At 42.9% G+C, this 19,350-nt stretch overlaps 1 protein-coding gene across 1 annotated transcript in view; it reads left to right on the forward strand.

The window, feature by feature from the left end:
• LOC139654007 (contactin-associated protein-like 4) overlaps positions 1 to 19,350 on the forward strand; it is a 60,795-nt gene that overhangs the window by 23,829 nt on the left and 17,616 nt on the right. The window contains exons 7-14 of the mRNA XM_071531023.1: positions 1,030 to 1,297; positions 1,472 to 1,621; positions 4,215 to 4,386; positions 9,679 to 9,785; positions 13,374 to 13,493; positions 13,922 to 14,122; positions 15,972 to 16,140; positions 18,992 to 19,119. Of these exons, the coding sequence (XP_071387124.1) occupies positions 1,030 to 1,297; positions 1,472 to 1,621; positions 4,215 to 4,386; positions 9,679 to 9,785; positions 13,374 to 13,493; positions 13,922 to 14,122; positions 15,972 to 16,140; positions 18,992 to 19,119 (1,315 nt within the window). The remainder of the gene's footprint in view (positions 1 to 1,029; positions 1,298 to 1,471; positions 1,622 to 4,214; positions 4,387 to 9,678; positions 9,786 to 13,373; positions 13,494 to 13,921; positions 14,123 to 15,971; positions 16,141 to 18,991; positions 19,120 to 19,350) is intronic.

The following is a 19,350-nucleotide window of genomic DNA, read 5'->3' on the forward strand; positions in this document are numbered from 1 at the left end:
TTTTCCCCCTCCTCCTCCCTCCTCCTTCCTCTTCCTTATCCCCATCGCTGTCATTATCTTCCTAATGGTCACTGTCATCATCATTATTTTCATCATCATTATCATCATCTGCATCATCATCGTCTTAATCTTCGTACTCATCATCACGGTCATTGTCATCAGCGGCATCATCATTATCTCCCTCATTATCATCACCAGTGTCATCACATCCACGTCTTTACAAAGCCCACAGCGGAAAAAAAAAAAAAAAAAAACCTAGGAAGTGGCATAGAGAAAGAGGAAAATGAAAGAGGGAGGAAAGGAGGCAGAGGAGGATGAAGAGGAAGAAAAGGAGGAGGGGGAATAAAGAGGAGAGAAGAGAAAGAGAGCAAACAAACAACAGCTAACACTTTCTGATAACATAATCATCACAGTCAAGGTTGCCTTATGTGCATTTGCAGTACAAAGTGAATCCATGTAATATGTGCCTCACAATGTGTTGTATAGGTGACCTCCCCGATTACAGTCTACATAAAGTAACATATTTTCCTACAGATACAGTATATTCTCATGAATAGGTTAATATGTTGGTTTTATGAGCACCTCCCAGAACTATAGTACACTACTGTTGCTATGGGTTCAGTTCATGATAAGGTTGCCAGGTCGCTGTTTGTGTAATATGCTGTTGGAAAGTTTCATTCATGCGCTAATGCTTCTGAACTTTGGACCGAACTGTAACCTGTCCCAAAATAATTATCCTAGTCTGATGTGTTCATTTATTTGTTGCATTACATCCATTTTGTTCTTGCGGCGGCGTGTGACACTGATGCTTCCAGTTTGCTCTTTAGAAGCTTAATTTAGCTGTTCAGCTAATATCAATATGGTAATACAGGTGTCCTTTTTCAGAGACTTGCTGATGAGACCTCTCTGACATCAGGTCACACCAACTCAGCCTCTGCAACTAATGAATATTCATGTTTTATTATCTCTTTCATAATCATTTCTCTCTCCCATCTCCCCCCCCCCCCCCCCCCTCTCTCTCTTTCTCAGGGCAATGTGACCTTTTCTTGTGCTGAGCTAGTTTCGGTTGCTGTGACATTCACTGGCTCCCAGAGTTTCCTCCAGTTGCCGGGAATGACAGTGTGGTCATCGGGGGTCGTCTCCGTGGCTCTGCAGTTCCGGACGTGGAACAAGGCGGGGCTGCTGTTGACCTTTGACCTCCCCCAGCAGGAGGGCAGGGTCTGGCTGTATCTGAGTGAGGCCAGGCTCCGCCTACAGATCCATAAAGCTGGAAGGGCCGTGCTGGAGCTCAGCGCAGGTCAGTCAGACCCATAACACCCAACCCACCGCTGACCCTTTAGTCAAGTATAGGGAAATAAAAGAGGAGGAGTTTTGATCCTGATCTGCTGACATACTCAGACAACGTGTGTGTGTGTGTGTGTGTGTGTGTGTGTGTGTGTGTGTGTGTGCGTGTGTGTGTGTGTGCTCCCAGGTTCAGGTCTGAATGACGGTCAGTGGCATTCTGTGGAGCTGAGGTCCAGACAGGATCGTCTGAGCATGACAGTGGATAAAGATGAAGGAGCCAACGCTCACACCAGCATCTCATTTCCTATTACCACAGGAAGTCACCTCTTCTTCGGTGGTAAGAGAGGAACACCTGCATTATGTTTACTGTTTCTAAAATGTAGCCTAATTCTTGTGAGCAGTTAAAATATTTTTTCCCATTAGGAATGTGATAGCTACCTCACAACATCCATTATTGTACAGATCAATCCAATCTGTTTAAATATTACCAGAGGTACCTAAAGATTTATCATGTAACTCCTAACTTAACAGCTACACATAATGACATTTACTCCTCTCAGCTCTAATAGATAATTGATTTTGAAAACTAAAATCAATTAGCCTTGGCACAATCTAGGTGGCCTGAATGAAATGTGCAATACTACATTATGCATCTGCAGAACCAAACTGAATAAGCAATAGAGGCTTTGCAGTTATGTCACAAATCTCCTAGCAACAATGTCTGGCGCCATCATAGTCTATTGAAGAATCGGTTGTGCGCAACTAAAGGCTAAATAGCAACCAGGCAGAGAGATACCTGAAAAAGATTGTTGTGTTGTGGGTGTAGATTGATTCATTAACATTACAAGTAAAAATTAATAGTCTGATAAGATAGATAGATATGTAAGCAAATACACAAATCAGATGTGTGGGCAGAGATGATTAGCTGACCAGATAAATGTGATTAGGCTAGATACCTAACAAGCTGGCATTATCTGAACACAAAATCGATCAGTTGTATCAGTGGTGAAATTATCAGTTTCCAGTCAAAAACAGCTCAGAAATTAGCCATGTGGTGCTGCAGATTCAAATGAAACAAGCAGGTAGTCCTACCCTAGATTATTCTCCAAAAACACACAAAAAACCCCTAGAAAGTTTTAAATTTCAGCTGAAGTTTTTACTGTGGTAGTTTGGGAAAATTGCTGACATGGTTGTTCTGGACGGGTTAAAATTCATGGAGGTGCTCAGGTAATAATATCATCTGCAGACCTCCTCTGGAGGTTTAGTGCCACCCAGAGAGGGACAAAGTCATAAAGCTGCTTTGTCTCTCAGTCTCCCTTCTCTCTCTCTTCTGGCCCCTCTTCCTCCTCTCTTGATTCTCTTTGACTTTTTCCTTCCTTCAAGCTGTCACTCTCCTCTCTCCTCTCTCCCCTCCTGTTTCCTCATTTGCTCTTCCTCTCTCATTGTTTTCCTTTTTCTCCCATCACCTCTCCTTTTCATTTTCCTCTAGTTCCATCTCCTCTCCCTCATTTTCTCCTCTCCTTTCTCTACTATGCAATACTGTTCTGCAGTCGTGGCATGTTCTGTGATCAGCTGTGGAACCTTCTGCACACACACATTCCCTCATAAATACACACATTATGAACTCCTGTACACACACCCTTGTACACTCACACACAAATACAAACATAGATATACACATATAGTATGGACACACTACATATGTCCTTGTCCACAGTGTGTAAATAAAATAAAAAAAATCAATTGATCTCATGTTCAATTAATCCCATGCCTTGAGCAGCACTGTTCCAACTAACAGCACAAATCACAAGTCGCCTAACCTGAATGAATAATAGAACACAGTCACCTATGGTGAATAGAAATTATAGTGAGTTTTAACCTCTACAGTAAATCACAGTAAGTTTTAAACCCTATAGTAAATCACAGTGAGTTATAACCCCTATAGTAAATAGAGTTATGGATGTAATGACGGTTCTATGAATTCTGGATGACCGTGAGAGGCAGTGTATAACACTTCCATATCTTCTGTCTCGTGCATGTGCAGGTCAAGAATTTATGCAAACTCAATTACAATTGACCCAGAATGACATCGGCTGACAGAAAGCATAACTGTAACTGTTATCCAGAAAACAACTCCTACAAAATTGAAAGGATTTCATAAGATTCCAAGCAATGGAGAACTCTGGCGGTCATCCAGGATTCATAGAACCACAGTTAGATCCATAACTCTCGTTCACTTTTGTATCCTTATTGCCAGAGGCAGTTCATGACACTGGATGACTCATAACAACGAGTCACAAGGCCAAACCTCACAAAGGTGAAGCAGATTCTCAGCAAAATGACCATGCCCAACGGATGGGGAGCGCTGACATTTACTCTGTAGAATCTTGAGAATGCGCATGGTGAAGCCCGAGAGGCTGCGGCACAAATAGCATCCAAGGGCACCCATCTCAAAACTGCCCATGAAGGGGAGACACTCCTGGTAGAGTGGCCCTTCACCCCAGACAGGAAACGCTTCTTAGCTCTGTATACATGGGAAATAATATCTACAATCCAGTGAGACAGATGCTGTCTGGAAAGGACACAACCTCTTACTACCATAACAAACACAAAGTTGGTCTGACTGCTGTATAGGTAATGACTCGCCTTTTCATCCTCCTCCTCCTCCTCGGTTGAACTGTGCTGTCTCCGGCAGCACCACTGATTTTCTTTTCTTTCTTTTTATAAATAAAAATCTTAACAATACCCAAGTGTCAGTCTTGGCCAAGGTAGGCTGAGATTGGTCAATCAGACGTAAACAATCATGTAAACTAATCAGGTAAATTAAGAGACTCTTTTCAATGGAGAGCCAGCCAAGAAAGCAGCATCAAGACAAAAAGAAGTTGCAGACCATCCATTAGCTGATTGTTGTCCTGTGGTTCCCTCCTCAGGTTGTCCTGCAGAGGAGAGCAGTCAGGAGTGTAGGAACTCCTTTAAGGTGTTCCAGGGCTGTATGCGTCTCTTGACTGTGGACAACCAACCCGTTGACCTGATCAAGGTGCAGCAAAGGTTGCTGGGAAACTACAGCCACCTGCAGATCGATATGTGCGGCATCATCGACAGGTCAGTCCCCAAAAGCACCATCTGATTGATTTTGTTCTGAGCCAAAGTCCCTGCAGATCCCAACCTTTTATTTGCATGTCCCTAAAAGCAAAGCAAACTAATGCAAACCAGGCAAACATGCACAGAACGGTGAACCAAACCATTTTCATTTTCTTCTTTCATGGTATTTCAGTTCATTAACTTTCTTGCGATGTTAGTAGATACTACATAGATGCAGTATGTGTTGTTATGGTTCAGAGTGGCTTCCACAATCATTTCAGTTTCACTCCAGTCCAGTTGCAAGTGTGGAAATCACATTCTAACTCTATTGCCCAGACAACTATTTTAACACGGTCCATACAATATAAAGTTAGATGGGAAATATAATCTCATTTATCGCTGTCCTCTCATTTCAGAGAAGGCTATTGCATCTGCAGGCATATTTTTGTGTGTATATACTCCTGCATGTAATTTAATGTTTATTTCTGCCTCTGCTTTGTATCTACATGTGTAGCATGATTATTTTTCCTTTGAACAGCGTAAACATTCAATGTTCTTAATACCAAAGCACTCAGACAGACAGGTGGATAGATGTAAAATTCGCTGACACACTTTCACCACTAAAGGAATAGATGGGTGTCGAGGTGAATGTGAGGTGAATACAAAGTACCGCATCCACCAGGTGCCAGCTTAAATTTAGATTAAAGGGATGCAAAGAAAAATGGTGATAGATATCAAAATGTGCCGTCTGACAGCCGGCTGAGTAAGGCTTTCTTCTCAAGGCAAATTTCTGGAGGAGGATAGGGCATTCTATATAATCCACACAGTTATATAAGTTCCCAGTGTAAATCTAAACCATCTCTTTGGGGCAGATACATCACTGTTTGTTGTATGGAATGCAGAAACCCCCCCCCCCCCTCGAGGCACAAGAGGCACCCTTTGAAATCGAGGAAAACAGAGCACCGATAGCCATTCGTTAATCCAAAATTCCTATTCTCACTGTGTGGCCAGCGGCCGCTTAGCGCGCCGGCTCCGCCTAACTGCCTTCCAGAGGAAAGTTGCCAAGGAGAGACTGAAAGGCTTACATGCAACTAAGTGGATTAATTAGTACTGAGAGGCAGGCGTGTTTCATCTCCTAGTTCATTTAAGGTGATTATCAAATGCAGGAATGCCAAGTTGATACGTGTGTCCTTGTTGTGAACGTTCGTCCCAAGTTGTCATGGAGAGAACAAACTTGTCAAGAATGCAAAGAAGAGAAGAAGAAGAGGGGAAGAAGAGAGAGCGCATCTTTACAGTTTGAGATGGGCTGTGTGCTGGAGTCAGACTCCAGTCACAGTTTGAATTGCTTGAGACTTGACTTGATGCATGAAGAGAAGACTTGAGACTTGACTTGACTTTGATGACTTGAAAAGGTTTCTAAAGTCTTGACAAAAGATCTTGTGTTTGTGTAAATGACTTAGATTGAAAGTGATGAGATTTGTTCCACCAGACGACTGAATTTAAATTCTGTTTTCTGAATTTGTATGGAACGATTGAATTTATTGAAGTTGAAACTGATTATAGAAATCAAACTCATGACGGTCTCACCAAGATTTTATCCTATTAAAACCATATTGCATTGAAAAGTCCTAGATATTTAGTTTTCTTTAAGATATTAAATTGATACTGGACTCCTGATTTGTTCTGACTTGACTTGAGACTTGTGCCTCAAGACTTGAGACTGACTTGGGACTCGAGTAAAGTTGACTCGGTCACACCTCTGCGTAAAACACATCATGGAGGACAGAAGAAACGGACAAGAATGCAGACTGAGAAAGACCTTTAGTTTCCGTCTGGGAGGAAACTGTTGCTGTTCAAGGTTCTGAAGCCTCTCCTTCGGCCGTTTGAAGAGCCTTGCACCCCCCCGACCTCTCTCCTGCTTGTGTGTGTGTATGTGTGTCTATGAGTGTTTCTGTCTGTCTGTGTGTGCTGCGTGTGTCTGTGTATGTTTTGAAGAGAGACAGATGAAGCTGTCAGAAGGCAGTGTTTCTGACCTCTTAGCTTCTGTCAACCTCTTGACAACTTAACAATACACCTTGTCAAAAACACACACACACACACACACACAAATAAAGAGGAACACAGGTCACTAACGGCTCCTCTCTCCTTGTTGTGTCTGTCTGTCTGTCTGTCTGTCTGTCTGTCTGTCTATTACCTGCCTATCTGTCAGCCGGTGACTTTACAACATGTTTGTTGCTCACTGTGACCGGACCCAGCGTGAAAAGGACAGACGCACATACACACACGTACACACACCATGCCCTTCACGCTGCTGTTGTCATTCCAAAACCCTGTCCTCTATGTGTGTGTGTGTGTGTGTGTGTGTGTGTGTGAAGGTGTCAACTTGTCCAGGAGCAGGTGTAGAGCCGACTGAAAGGATAAAAATACATACCTTAACCATCTCTCTCTCTCTCTCTCTCTCCTTCCACCCCCCATTCTGCATCTCTCCTCTATCTCTACCTCCTCTCTCTCTCTCTCTCTCTCTCTCTGTGTGCCTCCCCCAACACCCCCCTCCCCTCCCTTCCCCCTCTCATGCTGTTCAGCAGACTGCAGTTATTTGAAGTCTTTGTAGGACATTGCACTCTACCTATCCCAGTAATAGTGTGCAGACCGGGGGCAGTGCGGCGCTGTGTTGGTTTAGCCAGAGGCAGTAATAGAAACCGGGGGAGATTGGATACAAGCCCTGTGATCCAAGCTGTGGTATAGGACACTGTCACACCACAGTGCAAACTTTCAGATAAGCCACCGAGCCTGTTCTCTCAGTTAAGCTAGCAGCCCTGTGATCCAGCAGCACACCGTCACATTGCATTGCAAATTGCGAGGCGAGCCAGAAGCCCTCCAGAGACTTACAGAGGACAAAGTGTAGGCTAAGCTAGGGAAGTCTGTCCTTTTCGCCCCGTGAAAATATATAGTAGATATACTCTAGTGATACAAGCTACAGTGCAGTTCACTCTTTGACCGAGGCTTGTGTTTTACATCTCCCCCATTCTTTTCTGCCTCTGTCTGTCTGGCTGCATGTGGTGGCATGCGGTTGACGACCAGATGTTAAACTTCCACCAACACTGGCCCGAAAGAAGTTCAATCTTTCCCAGCATTTTGCCTTCTACTGTGGTGGTGAGGACACACCGGATGTTGAAAAGTCAAGCGAAAATGGATGTGGGCACATATGTTTGTCCACCTGCTCTTCTTCGTCTGCTCTTTCGATGAAGATAAAGTCGTGAAAAAGCAAGAGAGCCTTTCTTCTTCTATTCAGAAATAGATGGACTGTCCCTATTCATTTACAGAGGGAATCACGCTTAATAATTTATGCGAAATGAAAACTATTACATATGTTGCAATGAAATATTGAAAATGAGCCGTGACATAATGCTTTCTAATGGATCGTTTTCTTTTACTATATTAATGGCATGGAATAGTTGAGCCTCATGGAAGCAGCATGCCAGTCTGTTCCTCTGTTGCTGTTCCTCAGTCTCTATTTCATAAGTCGCAGTTCCCTGACCTCATTTTCACAGGTTCAGCGTCCAAATACAGTTGGTATCCCGTCACTGCCCCCCCCCGTCTCGCTACCGCTCCCTCCGTCTATCCTTCCTTCCATCCCTCTCCGCCCTCCGTCTCACCTCTTCCCTCCCACCCTCTCTGCTTCTTTCTCTTCCTTCATCCATGCTTCCTAATCCCTCAATCCTCTGGACCTACCTCTTTTCTTTCATCCCTCTGGATACCTAGCTTTGTCAGAGGAAGATTGTGTGTGTGTGTATATGTGTGCGTGTGTGTGTGTGTGTTGCTCAGTAGCCATACTGAGCTCATTGCCAGCAGGAGGATGTGTCACAGGCTGTACTGTACATTCACATTTACATTTTGAGCATGTAGCTGGCGTCCTTATCCAGAGAGACTTACAGTGAGTGCAACAATAGAATAAGCTTCAATCGCTGTATCGCCAACATTACAAGCAGCCAGTAGTAACGGGTGCAGAGGTCAAAGCCGCGGGGTGTAGCCATGTTCTCTGCAGTGATCCATATTGATCCATGTTTCAGTGAGAGCACGGAAATGCAGAGATAGGAGGGAAGCCCTGGCTGAGATGAGCTCAGCTTTCTGATAGTTTCAGAGCTTTCCCTCGACAGTGGAGTACTGTAAGCCATTCATCCATACACCCATTGGGGTCGCATTGGGACCGCCTTGAAAATGAGATGGTACATCTCAAGGGGTTTATCCTAATAAATACATTTTAAGTGAACATAAGCAGCCTCAGTTAGTCATACTGCAACATCTTCATATAAATAAATGTCTGTTTTGCTACCATCATCAGTTAATATAACGCAATATTAATTCAACATATAGCCACTTCATGAAAGCTCTTACATTTGTTGTTCTAAATACCCGGTGTCTGGTAGGACTTTCCTGGGAAAAATCATCTGGAAGTGATGCGTTTCACATTTCCAGTTTGTTTGGAATAAATAGAAGAAGAACTGGGTAGTCAGCATGAGCAGTGATAGCCACCATGGCTGAACAGACAAAGAAAAGAGCACCACCTACAGAAACTCAAACTGCATCAACAGAAAATCCAGGGAAAAAGACGTCACAGTACTGGACACTGTTTGATTGACAGGTGATCTCTGGGAAGAGCAGTGCAGAAACATTGCAGGAGCAACAAAGATGGAGACAAAATCAGAAAAACAAGGATCCGGATTACCACTTTACAGCGAAGAGAGAATGATCTGAAGATGTTCATCAAACTGTCTGGCAGCATTGCGGAGGAGAGTCATGGGTCTTTTGTCATTTGAACACAGCAGATCAGAGCCTAAGGGGGGAAGAATTGTTTCCATATCATGAGAAAAAGTGCTGCTTTTCGGGGTGCGAAAAAACATGAAAAAAAAAAAAGAAAAGTTAAATATGTCTGTTTTCTCTCAGAGATGGTTTGGGTGGGAGTTCAAGGGTTTTGTCTCTTGAAGACGCAATGTCAGGTAACGATGCCAACAAAGAGATGTTTCCAACCAGCTACTGCTCTGAACACACCTGCCCTTCAGTAGACATGTAAAATAAAGGCTTTTAAAGTTTTCTTTCAAAGATGGAGACTTTTCATTTAGAGTCTGCTTTCATTCAAGTCCCTCCCACACACCTGTTCAGAGAAGTCAGGTGTGCCGAAGGCCTATTGTTCCTCTAACCCTGCGCCAACATCCTTGAGAAACTTTGCGGGGAACTTTTGACAGACAAGGAAATAAGCCTCTCTCTTTCTCTCTCTCCCCTCTCTCTCTCTCTCTCTCTCTCTCTCTCTCTCAGGTGTTCTCCCAGTCACTGTGAACATGGAGGTAGATGTAGTCAGTCGTGGAGCACCTTCCACTGTAACTGCTCCAACAGCGGCTACAGAGGAGCCACCTGCCACAGCTGTAAGCAACAGGCTGCTGGGTATCTGCAGGGCTTTTAAAAAGTCTGAAAGAGTTTTACATTCACTTATCTAAATTTAAGGCCTTACAAAGTATGGAAATGCCTTTAATATACTTTTTAGAGGTCTCATTTTCTTTTTTCACCCCGGAATTTTAAGATGAAATTTTTAATTCCATTTAATTCTGATGCAAATATATTGTCAGATTCTTTACATTACATATCTAGTCAACGCAGCATTAGAAAGTAAGGCAAATTAAATTAGGCAAAGTATTGTGTGTAGTTTCATCAAAAGACGTGAATGGGACCGGCAGTAGTGTTGGTTTTATTAGCTTATGTTGTCTTACATTACTTGCACTTACAGTTCACAGTAAGTTGACCACATGTATGTTGACTCATACAGAATACAGAACAGGGTTAATATAATATGTTTTCATCTGTTGGACATCATGTCCCCTAACAGTTAATTTCCTAGTGTCCTTTTTCTTATACTGACTATTGATAGTTTCTGAACTTTCATTAGCTGTGTTCAATTGGAAATAGGCTGACAGACTTGTGTTTCTTTATTTTGCCGGGTAAATTGGTCTTACATTTAATTTCAAGTAACAAATGGTACCAAATTAGCTTTATTAGCAAATTACAATGGTCTGGCTTTCTGAAACCTGCAGATACCCTGGGCCATTTTCTAGAGTTTTTTGGTATTTGTTCAGTTCGAGTGTGTGCGTGTGTGTATGTGTGTGTGCGTGTGTGTGTGTGTGTGTGTGTTCCTTCCATGTCTGTGCGTGTGTGTTCCTTCCATGTCTAAGTCTAGGTCAGTGTGTGACAGGTTTCTTTCCACTCCAGTCCCATCAGATATGATGTGGCAGAGGGTCACACTGACATCAAACACCTGTCAGTCAGACAGCAGCACCTCACCACAGGGGAGGGAGCCGGGTCAGCGCAGGAAAACAACAAAGAAATGAACACTGTCTTTGGGGGAATGGAAATGTAACAAGGAACAAAAGTGTTTCTGTCATTTCTGAGGGTAAACAATGTTCTTTTACATTCGTCTCCTCCACCCATGCCTGCCCCTCTGACTGCCTGGGTGAGCCACCCAAGGGGGCTGTTAACTTCGTTGCCATGGGAACGTGGTGGTAATTTGTGCACTTCCTGCTTGCCTTCATAAAACGTGTGCAGAGTTCCTCAAATATATTTGCAATCATTAACATAATGCCTACTGTTGGAGCCAAAAATCCTAAAAAGAAAAGTATCATTTGGTTTGTTGGAACACCTGCCCCATTTAAAGCGAGGCACCACAGGTAAAAATGGCAATTTTGTCTGGATTGGTCAATTTTGAGATATAACATTTAGTAACTTTTGCAGTTGTAAAATATACAGAACAATCATCATAACAACTGTAAATAGTTAATTTATATGTTTTTCTGCCAGCTGCATCAGCTACACCGAGCACAAAATGAGCTGCAAATGAAAAAAGCTTTTATGGCCACTTTCTCAAAATGACACTGATATCAAAACAGAAATGTACTTTATCCACTGAGAAAAAATGTTCTATCTCATATGCAAATGTGTGCATCTTTATGAAATATCAGCAGTATGAATATCTTAATAACAAAACTAAATAAAAGTCATAATACAAAACTTTCTGTACAGGGTTCCCAGGGGCCTTGAAAATCCTTGAAAGTCTTTGGATTTCAGAAAAATAAAATAAGGCTTTAAAGGTGTTGGGAAATGAATGGATGGCCTTGAAAGTATTTGATTTTTATTCAAATATAGCACCCAAATTCATCCGCATGCCTCCGCTGTCTGGATCAACACCAACCAAGACCTTGAAAGTCATTGCAAAGTCCTTGATTGTTGATTTAAAAGTTGCGTTGAAACCCTTTTTGTATTTGTGGTCATATTCAACATACAGTATATTATATTTCATATTGATAGGATGAAAGTATGTTTTCTTCTTCTTCACCTGTAGTGGGAAGCAGATGGAGAAAGGGATGAAGTCCTAACTGTAGATGGAAGCACACACTGCACACGTCAACAACAGTCTCATCACAACACTGACTTCTTTCTTCCCTCTGATTGCTTCATGTTTTCAGTGTGAAAGCACGAGCTTTACAGCTACTTGATTAGTAGATGCTGTGATAAAAACAAACAATAGAGAAGCGACAAGGAGCCAGAAGAGCAACAAAGACTGGGTGGGCTGAAACAATTCCCACACCGCATGAGTGATCTTGGAAGCCACTCCACTTATAAATGTGCAGATTCACAGAAAGTGAAATTTGATGATGGCTTAAAGTGGGGAATGTTCTTTTTTTTTTTTTTTTTGTTCTAAGCAGTTCTGAATATTCCTATATAGGTCAGAACATTTGAACTGAAATGAAAGACTTCTTGTTAGGCTCAGTACGAAGCGCAAAATCATTCAATTCCCTCCCCTGCGTCACCACTTATCAGAGGGAGAGACGGAGATAGAAAGAGACAGGGTGGAAAGGGAGAAAGAGGTAGAGCGATAGAGAGATGAAGCGGAGAGAGGGAACGGAGCGGGGCGCGCAGAGCGAGAGAGAGACAGAGAGAGAGAGAGAGAGAGAGAGAGAAAGGGAGGTAGACAGATAGAGACAGAGGGAGAGGAGATAGAGGCAGAAAGCATGACAGAAATGGAGAAAGAGTCCTAAGGCAGAATGTTCTTTCCAGATAAATGGATTTCAACTTAGAGACCGCTTGCAGAGAAAGTATTGCAGGAAATATATTTTAGGTGAGTCAAATTAGAAATTAGGGAGATTGTGGCTTTGATTACGCTGCCAAGTATTGATTGAATCTATCTACGCTCGAGTGGCATGATCAGTTCTGGACTGGATCGGGGCCAAGGCGGCCTAGTCAGTCGAATCCATGTGGGGGAAAAAAAAAAAACACACACTGTTCACCTCCGTGTTTGATTTTAGTGTCGATATTTGTGTCAAAACCTTTCTCAGGCCATGTCAAGGAAATGTCTTGGGAAACTCTTTGACTGATGAAACCAATAAGAAAAGTGCACATGTGAAACTGTGTGGGAAACTTTTTTCCCCCCTGTGCATAGATTGACTTCTGTGGCTCGATTCGCTGCAATGCAGAGAGTGTGTGTTATGTGTGTGTGTGTGTGTGTGTGTGTGCGTGTGTGTTTTAAGAACATTACATAACTAAAGACTTTTATATAATTTGTTCTCACCTATTTTAGTCGCATAGTTGCCGGTTTTATTCTTACGTAACCCTGTTTTTAATTGGTTTATGTCTCTTTTTTTATTGTTAATTTCATTGGTTTTGTTGTTTGCACAGCACCACATAACACTAATTAGATTATGGAACAAACACTGTTGGGCCTATGGGTGCGATTCCCATCAGGGCCAACCATACTCAAAATGTATCCATTCAACATATTGCACAATGCATAATGCACTTTGGATAAAAGCAGCCGCCAGATGATATTAAACCACTGCTGTGATGATGAAGTGATATAGAAATATAGATTATAATTACCTTCCATTCCAGTGGCTAGCGCTGCCCACTGAGCCGCTAATAGAGTTATTATTATTGTTGATATGCCTTTATTGTGCTTTTCTCCTCAGCGATATATGAGCAGTCATGCGAGGCATACAAACACAAAGGCAACGCATCAGGACATTATTACATCGACGTGGACGGCAGCGGACCGATCAAACCCCAGCTCATCTACTGTAACATGACAGGTAACACACACACACACACACACACACACACACACACACACACGTATGTCACACTGACCCTGTTCAAGATGGGACCTTTTTTGGCTCTCCGGGATCAGAGTTGTGATTGGTGGATAGAGTTCCTGGCTGCAGGCTTAAACTACACAATGTCCCCATGGATCATGAAAATTTAATCTTATTTTATTTTATCTTTATTATATCCAGATCGTTTGCTGGATTCTGTGTCTGAAGGGCTGCAGGAGTTCACTATTAGCATCGTCTCATCCTCTCTCCTCCTCTCCCTTTCTCTCTTCTTCCTATTTTCACTTGGTACTGCATCATTAACATTTGTGCACTTAGGAATAATGGTTATCATTTCTTCCCCCCATTTTTCTCTCTCTCTCTCTCTCTCTCTCTCTCTCTCTCTCTCTCTCATGTCTCTCCACCAGAGGAGAGGACATGGATGGTGATCCAGCACAACAACACGGAGCTGACCAGGGTGCGGCCGTCTCCTGAGGGAAACCAGCATTCGGCCCACTTTGACTACTCTTCTGAAGAAGAACAGCTCGCAGCCGTCATCAGCCAATCAGAGCACTGTGAGCAGGAACTGTCCTACCACTGCAGGAAGTCCCGCCTCCTCAACACACCAGGTAAGGCATGTCGATGACGCCTATTGTGCTTGCCTTTTGCTGACTTCAAGTGCTGTCAGAAATATCGGAATTATGACTGAAGGACCCAACCAAATGGTTTATGGTTTGTTTTATGTTATTGTTTGGGAATCTATGTAAATAATTAGTAATGTTTCTATTTTCCCTCCTTTTAAATTTTAGTTGTCATGCGTTTTTGTGCGTTTTTAGTCGTTTTTACAACTTTTGAGGTCCAAAGTAGCGACTTACGAAGAGCACTTGAAAGCAGCATCTGTGCCACAAACTGGAGGCTGACTTTCCCACCAGAATCTTAGCTTTAACATTTGCTTGGTTCCGTTGACATGACAGTGGGGAACAGATGATCTCACTGGAGAGGATTGCACTGGAGAAAGCAGTCCAGCTTGTTTAGACAGACTCCATGTTCACCTGAGAGCCACCATACACTCGCAAAAAAATGATTAGTATGCTTTTTGTTGCAACCTCATTTAAGCTTCAGGAATTTTCATCCGGTTTGCCAGTGTGCCTGACCAATGAAATGTTTAGGATGTTTACTCCCTTTAGAGTATTGAGTTAGTTTGCCTTGTCTTAGTGTGATTTCATTTACAAACTTCTTCACTGACATAACAGACTCCATAAGGGCTGTGAGTTAAGCAGAAGGCTTGCAGCTTCTCAGTCAAAAGGTACACACACGATCACTGGCAAAATCGCTTTGCATTGGCTGAGCCATTGCCTTCCTATGAAGAAGCGATGGCGCCCATCTCAGAGGCAGCGCCATGCACCACTGAAAAGTTTTAGCCTCTGCACTCAAATATAAAAGTATTTCAATTTTGACCCAGTTTGACCCAGCTGACCATTCAGAGTGCTTCCAAACAGGTTACAGCTTAGTGTGACATATGCATCAATGTTCAAAAATGGAGGAGAAATGTATCTTAACTTAAACTCTGAATTTCAAAAAATGTGTGATACAACATCAGTTAGAGTTGAAAAGAAACTCTCCCAGTCTGCATCAGTATCTTCTATTAACACATTTTATGACATCTTTGTATTAGCATTAATCTAATCAGCAAATTAACTGTGCATCCATTCATGAGACCTGATCCTGTCCAATGTGCAAATACAGGAACAGATAACATTAATGGGTGTGCCGTCATTGTGCTGGTTAGATTAAAGCTCAGGCATATAATGTCATGTTTTGCAAAATCGCTAAGGGTGGAAAGTACTGGTGTGAGGAGCCAATTTAGCTTCCTCTAAACTTTATACACCCTGCCTTCCTGCCACCATGCAGGATCCACGATGACAGCAGAACGCTCGTCAGGTGGAGGCGCCTTAAGACAGCAGCTGCCCATTAGCGATTTTAGCATGGAAACAGCAGAGGAACAGTGTCAAGGCCGGCCAGCGAGGCGGTAGCAGGTCAAATGAATAGCAGTGACATACACAATAGGGTTGGCTGAAATCTTGGCAGAGAGCATGGAGAGAAATGGATGTCACCAGGCAGGCGATGGATGGAAGAAGACGGAGGGAAACAGGGAGGGAGAGAGGGAGATCTGTGTGATGAAAACAGTGATGAAGTGATGAAAGCATAGATGAGTAAGCTGAGCAACAGGCCAACCTTCTTTTAACAGATGCTCTTATTATGACTGATGCTCTTAGTGCTTACTTCCTTGTTGATGTGAACCTCATCTCTGTCCTTCAGTGTTGCCTTTAACTGTGAAATATGTGAAAAAGTTGGAAACATCTTCATCACCTTCAGTCTACTTCAACAGGCCATATGTGTTGAATAGGAATCTGTTCAGAGTGGTAATGGTGTGTGTGTGTGTGTGTGTGTGTCTGTGTGTGTGTGTGTGTGTTCCAGAGGGCTCTCCGTTCAGCTGGTGGGTGGGGGGTCCTGGTCCAGGTCCGGGGCAGGTGCAGACTTACTGGGGCGGGGCGTTACCAGGCAGCCATCAGTGTGCCTGCGGGCTGCAGGACAGCTGTCTGGATCCAAAACACTACTGCAACTGTGACGCCGACTACGAGCAATGGTACTGTACAGTATTATCCTGTTCCATCCATTGCATCCAATACACAAATAATATTTTTTTGTATGAATTTCTGAAACGTAAGACAGATATATGATACACACCATAGAAAGGTGACATTTGGGTGTGAGAAGAGAGTAGAGGGAATGAGGGAGTTGATAGGAAATTGATATCATCACATTTCTTTATTAGTAGTTGAATAAATGACTTTATATATAGGTAAATTGCAATGTATAGATTTGTTAGACCAGCCATCCATCTTTGGAGAAGTTTAAAGGTCTGTTTCCCTACTTTTCCCTACTTGTATAATGAACCTTGTTCATTATTAATGCCATTAAACTAAACACACACAAGAAAAGGATCCAAATTCAAGTCTATCTATAATTTGTTCAAATATTCAGTATTCTGCCCGATGTAGACTATTACATTTTGTGGTTTATGCTTACATTGCTCACCATTTTCAATGCATAAAATTCATACGTCTGAGAAATGACAAATCAGTTTGACACTTTGAAAATTGTCCCTTGAGATATTTTATAAAGGCTTCGCAGGTGGCATAGAAAAGATCCTTTCTTCCTCCTATTTCAGTTTCTGTAGTCATCTGCTGAGAGAAAGGCTGTGGTGCTTCCCCTTCCATCAATATCAATCTCTTAGCAATTAATGTAGCAAAAGTAATTAGGCTTGATTTTATTTTAAAACACATCTGTGAAACTGTGTTTGTATCATAGGATATTATTAGAAATGCCATCACCCAACTTTGATATCTATTGCAAAAACGATTTAAAAGGACCAGCTTGCAAAAGTAATATTCTTGGGGTGTTAATTATAAACAAGGCAAAATCATGAAGGTTTTGACAGTGTGTAGCCTGCATTGTAAAGTCATTTCCTATTCGACTTTGATAAAGAGTGACATTTACACAGTTCTCTGCACTATGTGGTATAATTAGTATCACCAAGGAACATATTACTGAGAACTTTCTACTACGTGTGTCTCTTGTTTGTCTCCTTGACTATCCAGTGAAATGATTCAGTGAAATTGGTGTTATCGCTCTAATCTTGAGTCAGGACATTAATATGACTCAGTGTTTATCGTCCCATCCTGCCACACTGGACAGAAAAGAGTCAAGAGACAACCGGGACAAATCCCAAAGATATTTAAACATCCCTCCAATCCTGTATTTAAATCCCTTTATCCATGCTGTAAGCAATTCTGTATTTAGGTCACCTTCCCCATCTTGTAACCAATTCTGTAGTTAGACCCATTTTCCCATGTTTCCAATCCTGCCACCGTCTCCATGGCCAGCCCTTCCCTCCGTCTGTCGTCCCCCTGCCCAAATCTGATCGACACTGACTGCATTTTTATACACTTTCTCCTGCCCGTCAATATTTCATCAGATTCTCCAGATTGTGCCGTACGCACCTGCAGTCCCAGATGCATTTTTCCTGCATTGAGGCTGACTGGTAGATTTTTCAAACAACACGGCGCTGAGTGTGTGTGGAGAATGTACAGATGAATCACTCAGCCTACGTCCTTTTGAAAACCGTTCCACAAAAGATTGGCTTAGACATGTTGTGTCAGCTCGAATGCTTGTCTTTGAACATCTACCTGTAAACACTATGAAAACAAATGAATACAGTCTGCGGATGGAGTGGCACAGTAATCTAAGTATGTCACACACAATTAAAAGTTACAGTTGATGTGGGCACAAGTTTTACACTAGCTCTCTATGCTTGATCACTCTTCTTTCTTGTGTTGATGTCTTCTTCTTCTTCTTTCTTTTGTTGTCTTCTTCTTTCTTGTGTTGGTTTTTTCTTCTTCTTCTCCCTCCTCCTTCCTCCCTCCTTGTCCTCCCTCCTCCACCCCCCTCCACCTCCTCCTCCTCTCCTTCCTCCTCCTCCACCCCCCTCCACCTCCTCCTCCTCCACTCTTCTTCTTCTTTCTTGTGTTGTCTTCTTCTTCTTCTCCTCCTCGTCCTCATCCCTCCTCCTCCCCCCTCCCCCCTCTCCTCCCCCCACCTCCCTCCCTCCTCCCCACTCCTCATCCTCCCCTCTCCTCTCTCTTCGTCTTCTTTCTTGTGTTGTCTTCTTCTTTCTTTTGTTGATTTCTTCTTCTACTTCTTCTTCTTCTTCTCCTCCCCCTCCTCCTCCCTCCCTCCTCCACTCTCCTCCTCCTCCTCCCCTCTCCTCTCTCTTCTTCTTCTTTCTTGTGTTGTCTTCTTCTTTCTTTTGTTGATTTCTTCTTCTTCTTCTTCTTCTCCCTCCCCCCCTCCTCCTCCTCCCCTCTCCTCTCTCTTCTTCTTCTTTCTTGTGTTATCTTCTTCTTTCTTTTGTTGATTTCTTCTTCTTCTTCTTCTCCCCCCTCCTCCTCCTCCCCCTCCCCTCTCCTCTCTCTTCATCTTCTTTCTTGTGTTGTCTTCTTCTTTCTTTTGTTGATTTCTTCTTCTTCTTCTCCCCCCCCCCCTCCTCCTCCTCCTCCCCTCTCCTCTCTTCTTCTTCTTTCTTGTGTTGTCTTCTTCTTTCTTTTGATTTCTTCTTCTTCTTCTTCTCCTCCCTCCTCCTCCCCCCCTCCTCCTCCTCCCGTCTCCTCTCTCTTCTTCTTCCTTCTTGTGTTATCTTCTTCTTTCTTTTGTTGATTTTTTCTTCTTCTTCTTCTTCTCCTCCCTCCTCCTCCTCCTCCCCTCTCCTCTCTCTTCGTCTTCTTTCTTGTGTTGTCTTCTTATTTCTTTTGTTGATTTCTTCTTCTTCTTCTCTCCCCCCCCCTCCTCCCCTCTCCTCTCTCTTCGTCTTCTTTCTTGTGTTGTCTTCTTCTTTCTTTTGTTGATTTCTTCTTCTTCTTCTTCTCCTCCTCCTCCAGGGCTAATGACTCAGGCATGCTCACCCACAAGGAGACCCTCCCAGTCAGGTCTCTGGTGCTGGGTGACGTCCAGCGGCCGGAGTCAGAGGCCGCCTACAGGGTGGGACCGCTACGTTGTCATGGAGACAGTAAGTCCCGTTCACAGACCCGGTTGCCTGGTTACACCTGATGCTTCCATGGTATCAAAATAATATCCCTGCCTAAGTAATTCCATGGCTCTGGTAACAAAACACTGGTATCAGTTATAATAATGATAATTGAAGTGTTTTGATGGAATAGTTTTTGAACAGTTAGCTGAAACAAAATAAATCCCAGTATCAGATCTTTAATGTTGTCATTCCTCCAGCAACTGGTTAATG

Source organism: Centroberyx affinis, unplaced genomic scaffold (genome assembly GCF_046629955.1).
Source record: "Centroberyx affinis isolate AG114_WGS23_722 - 3 ecotype Tasmania unplaced genomic scaffold, CSIRO-AGI_Caff_v1 ptg002023l_1, whole genome shotgun sequence".
Taxonomy (NCBI): domain Eukaryota; kingdom Metazoa; phylum Chordata; class Actinopteri; order Beryciformes; family Berycidae; genus Centroberyx; species Centroberyx affinis.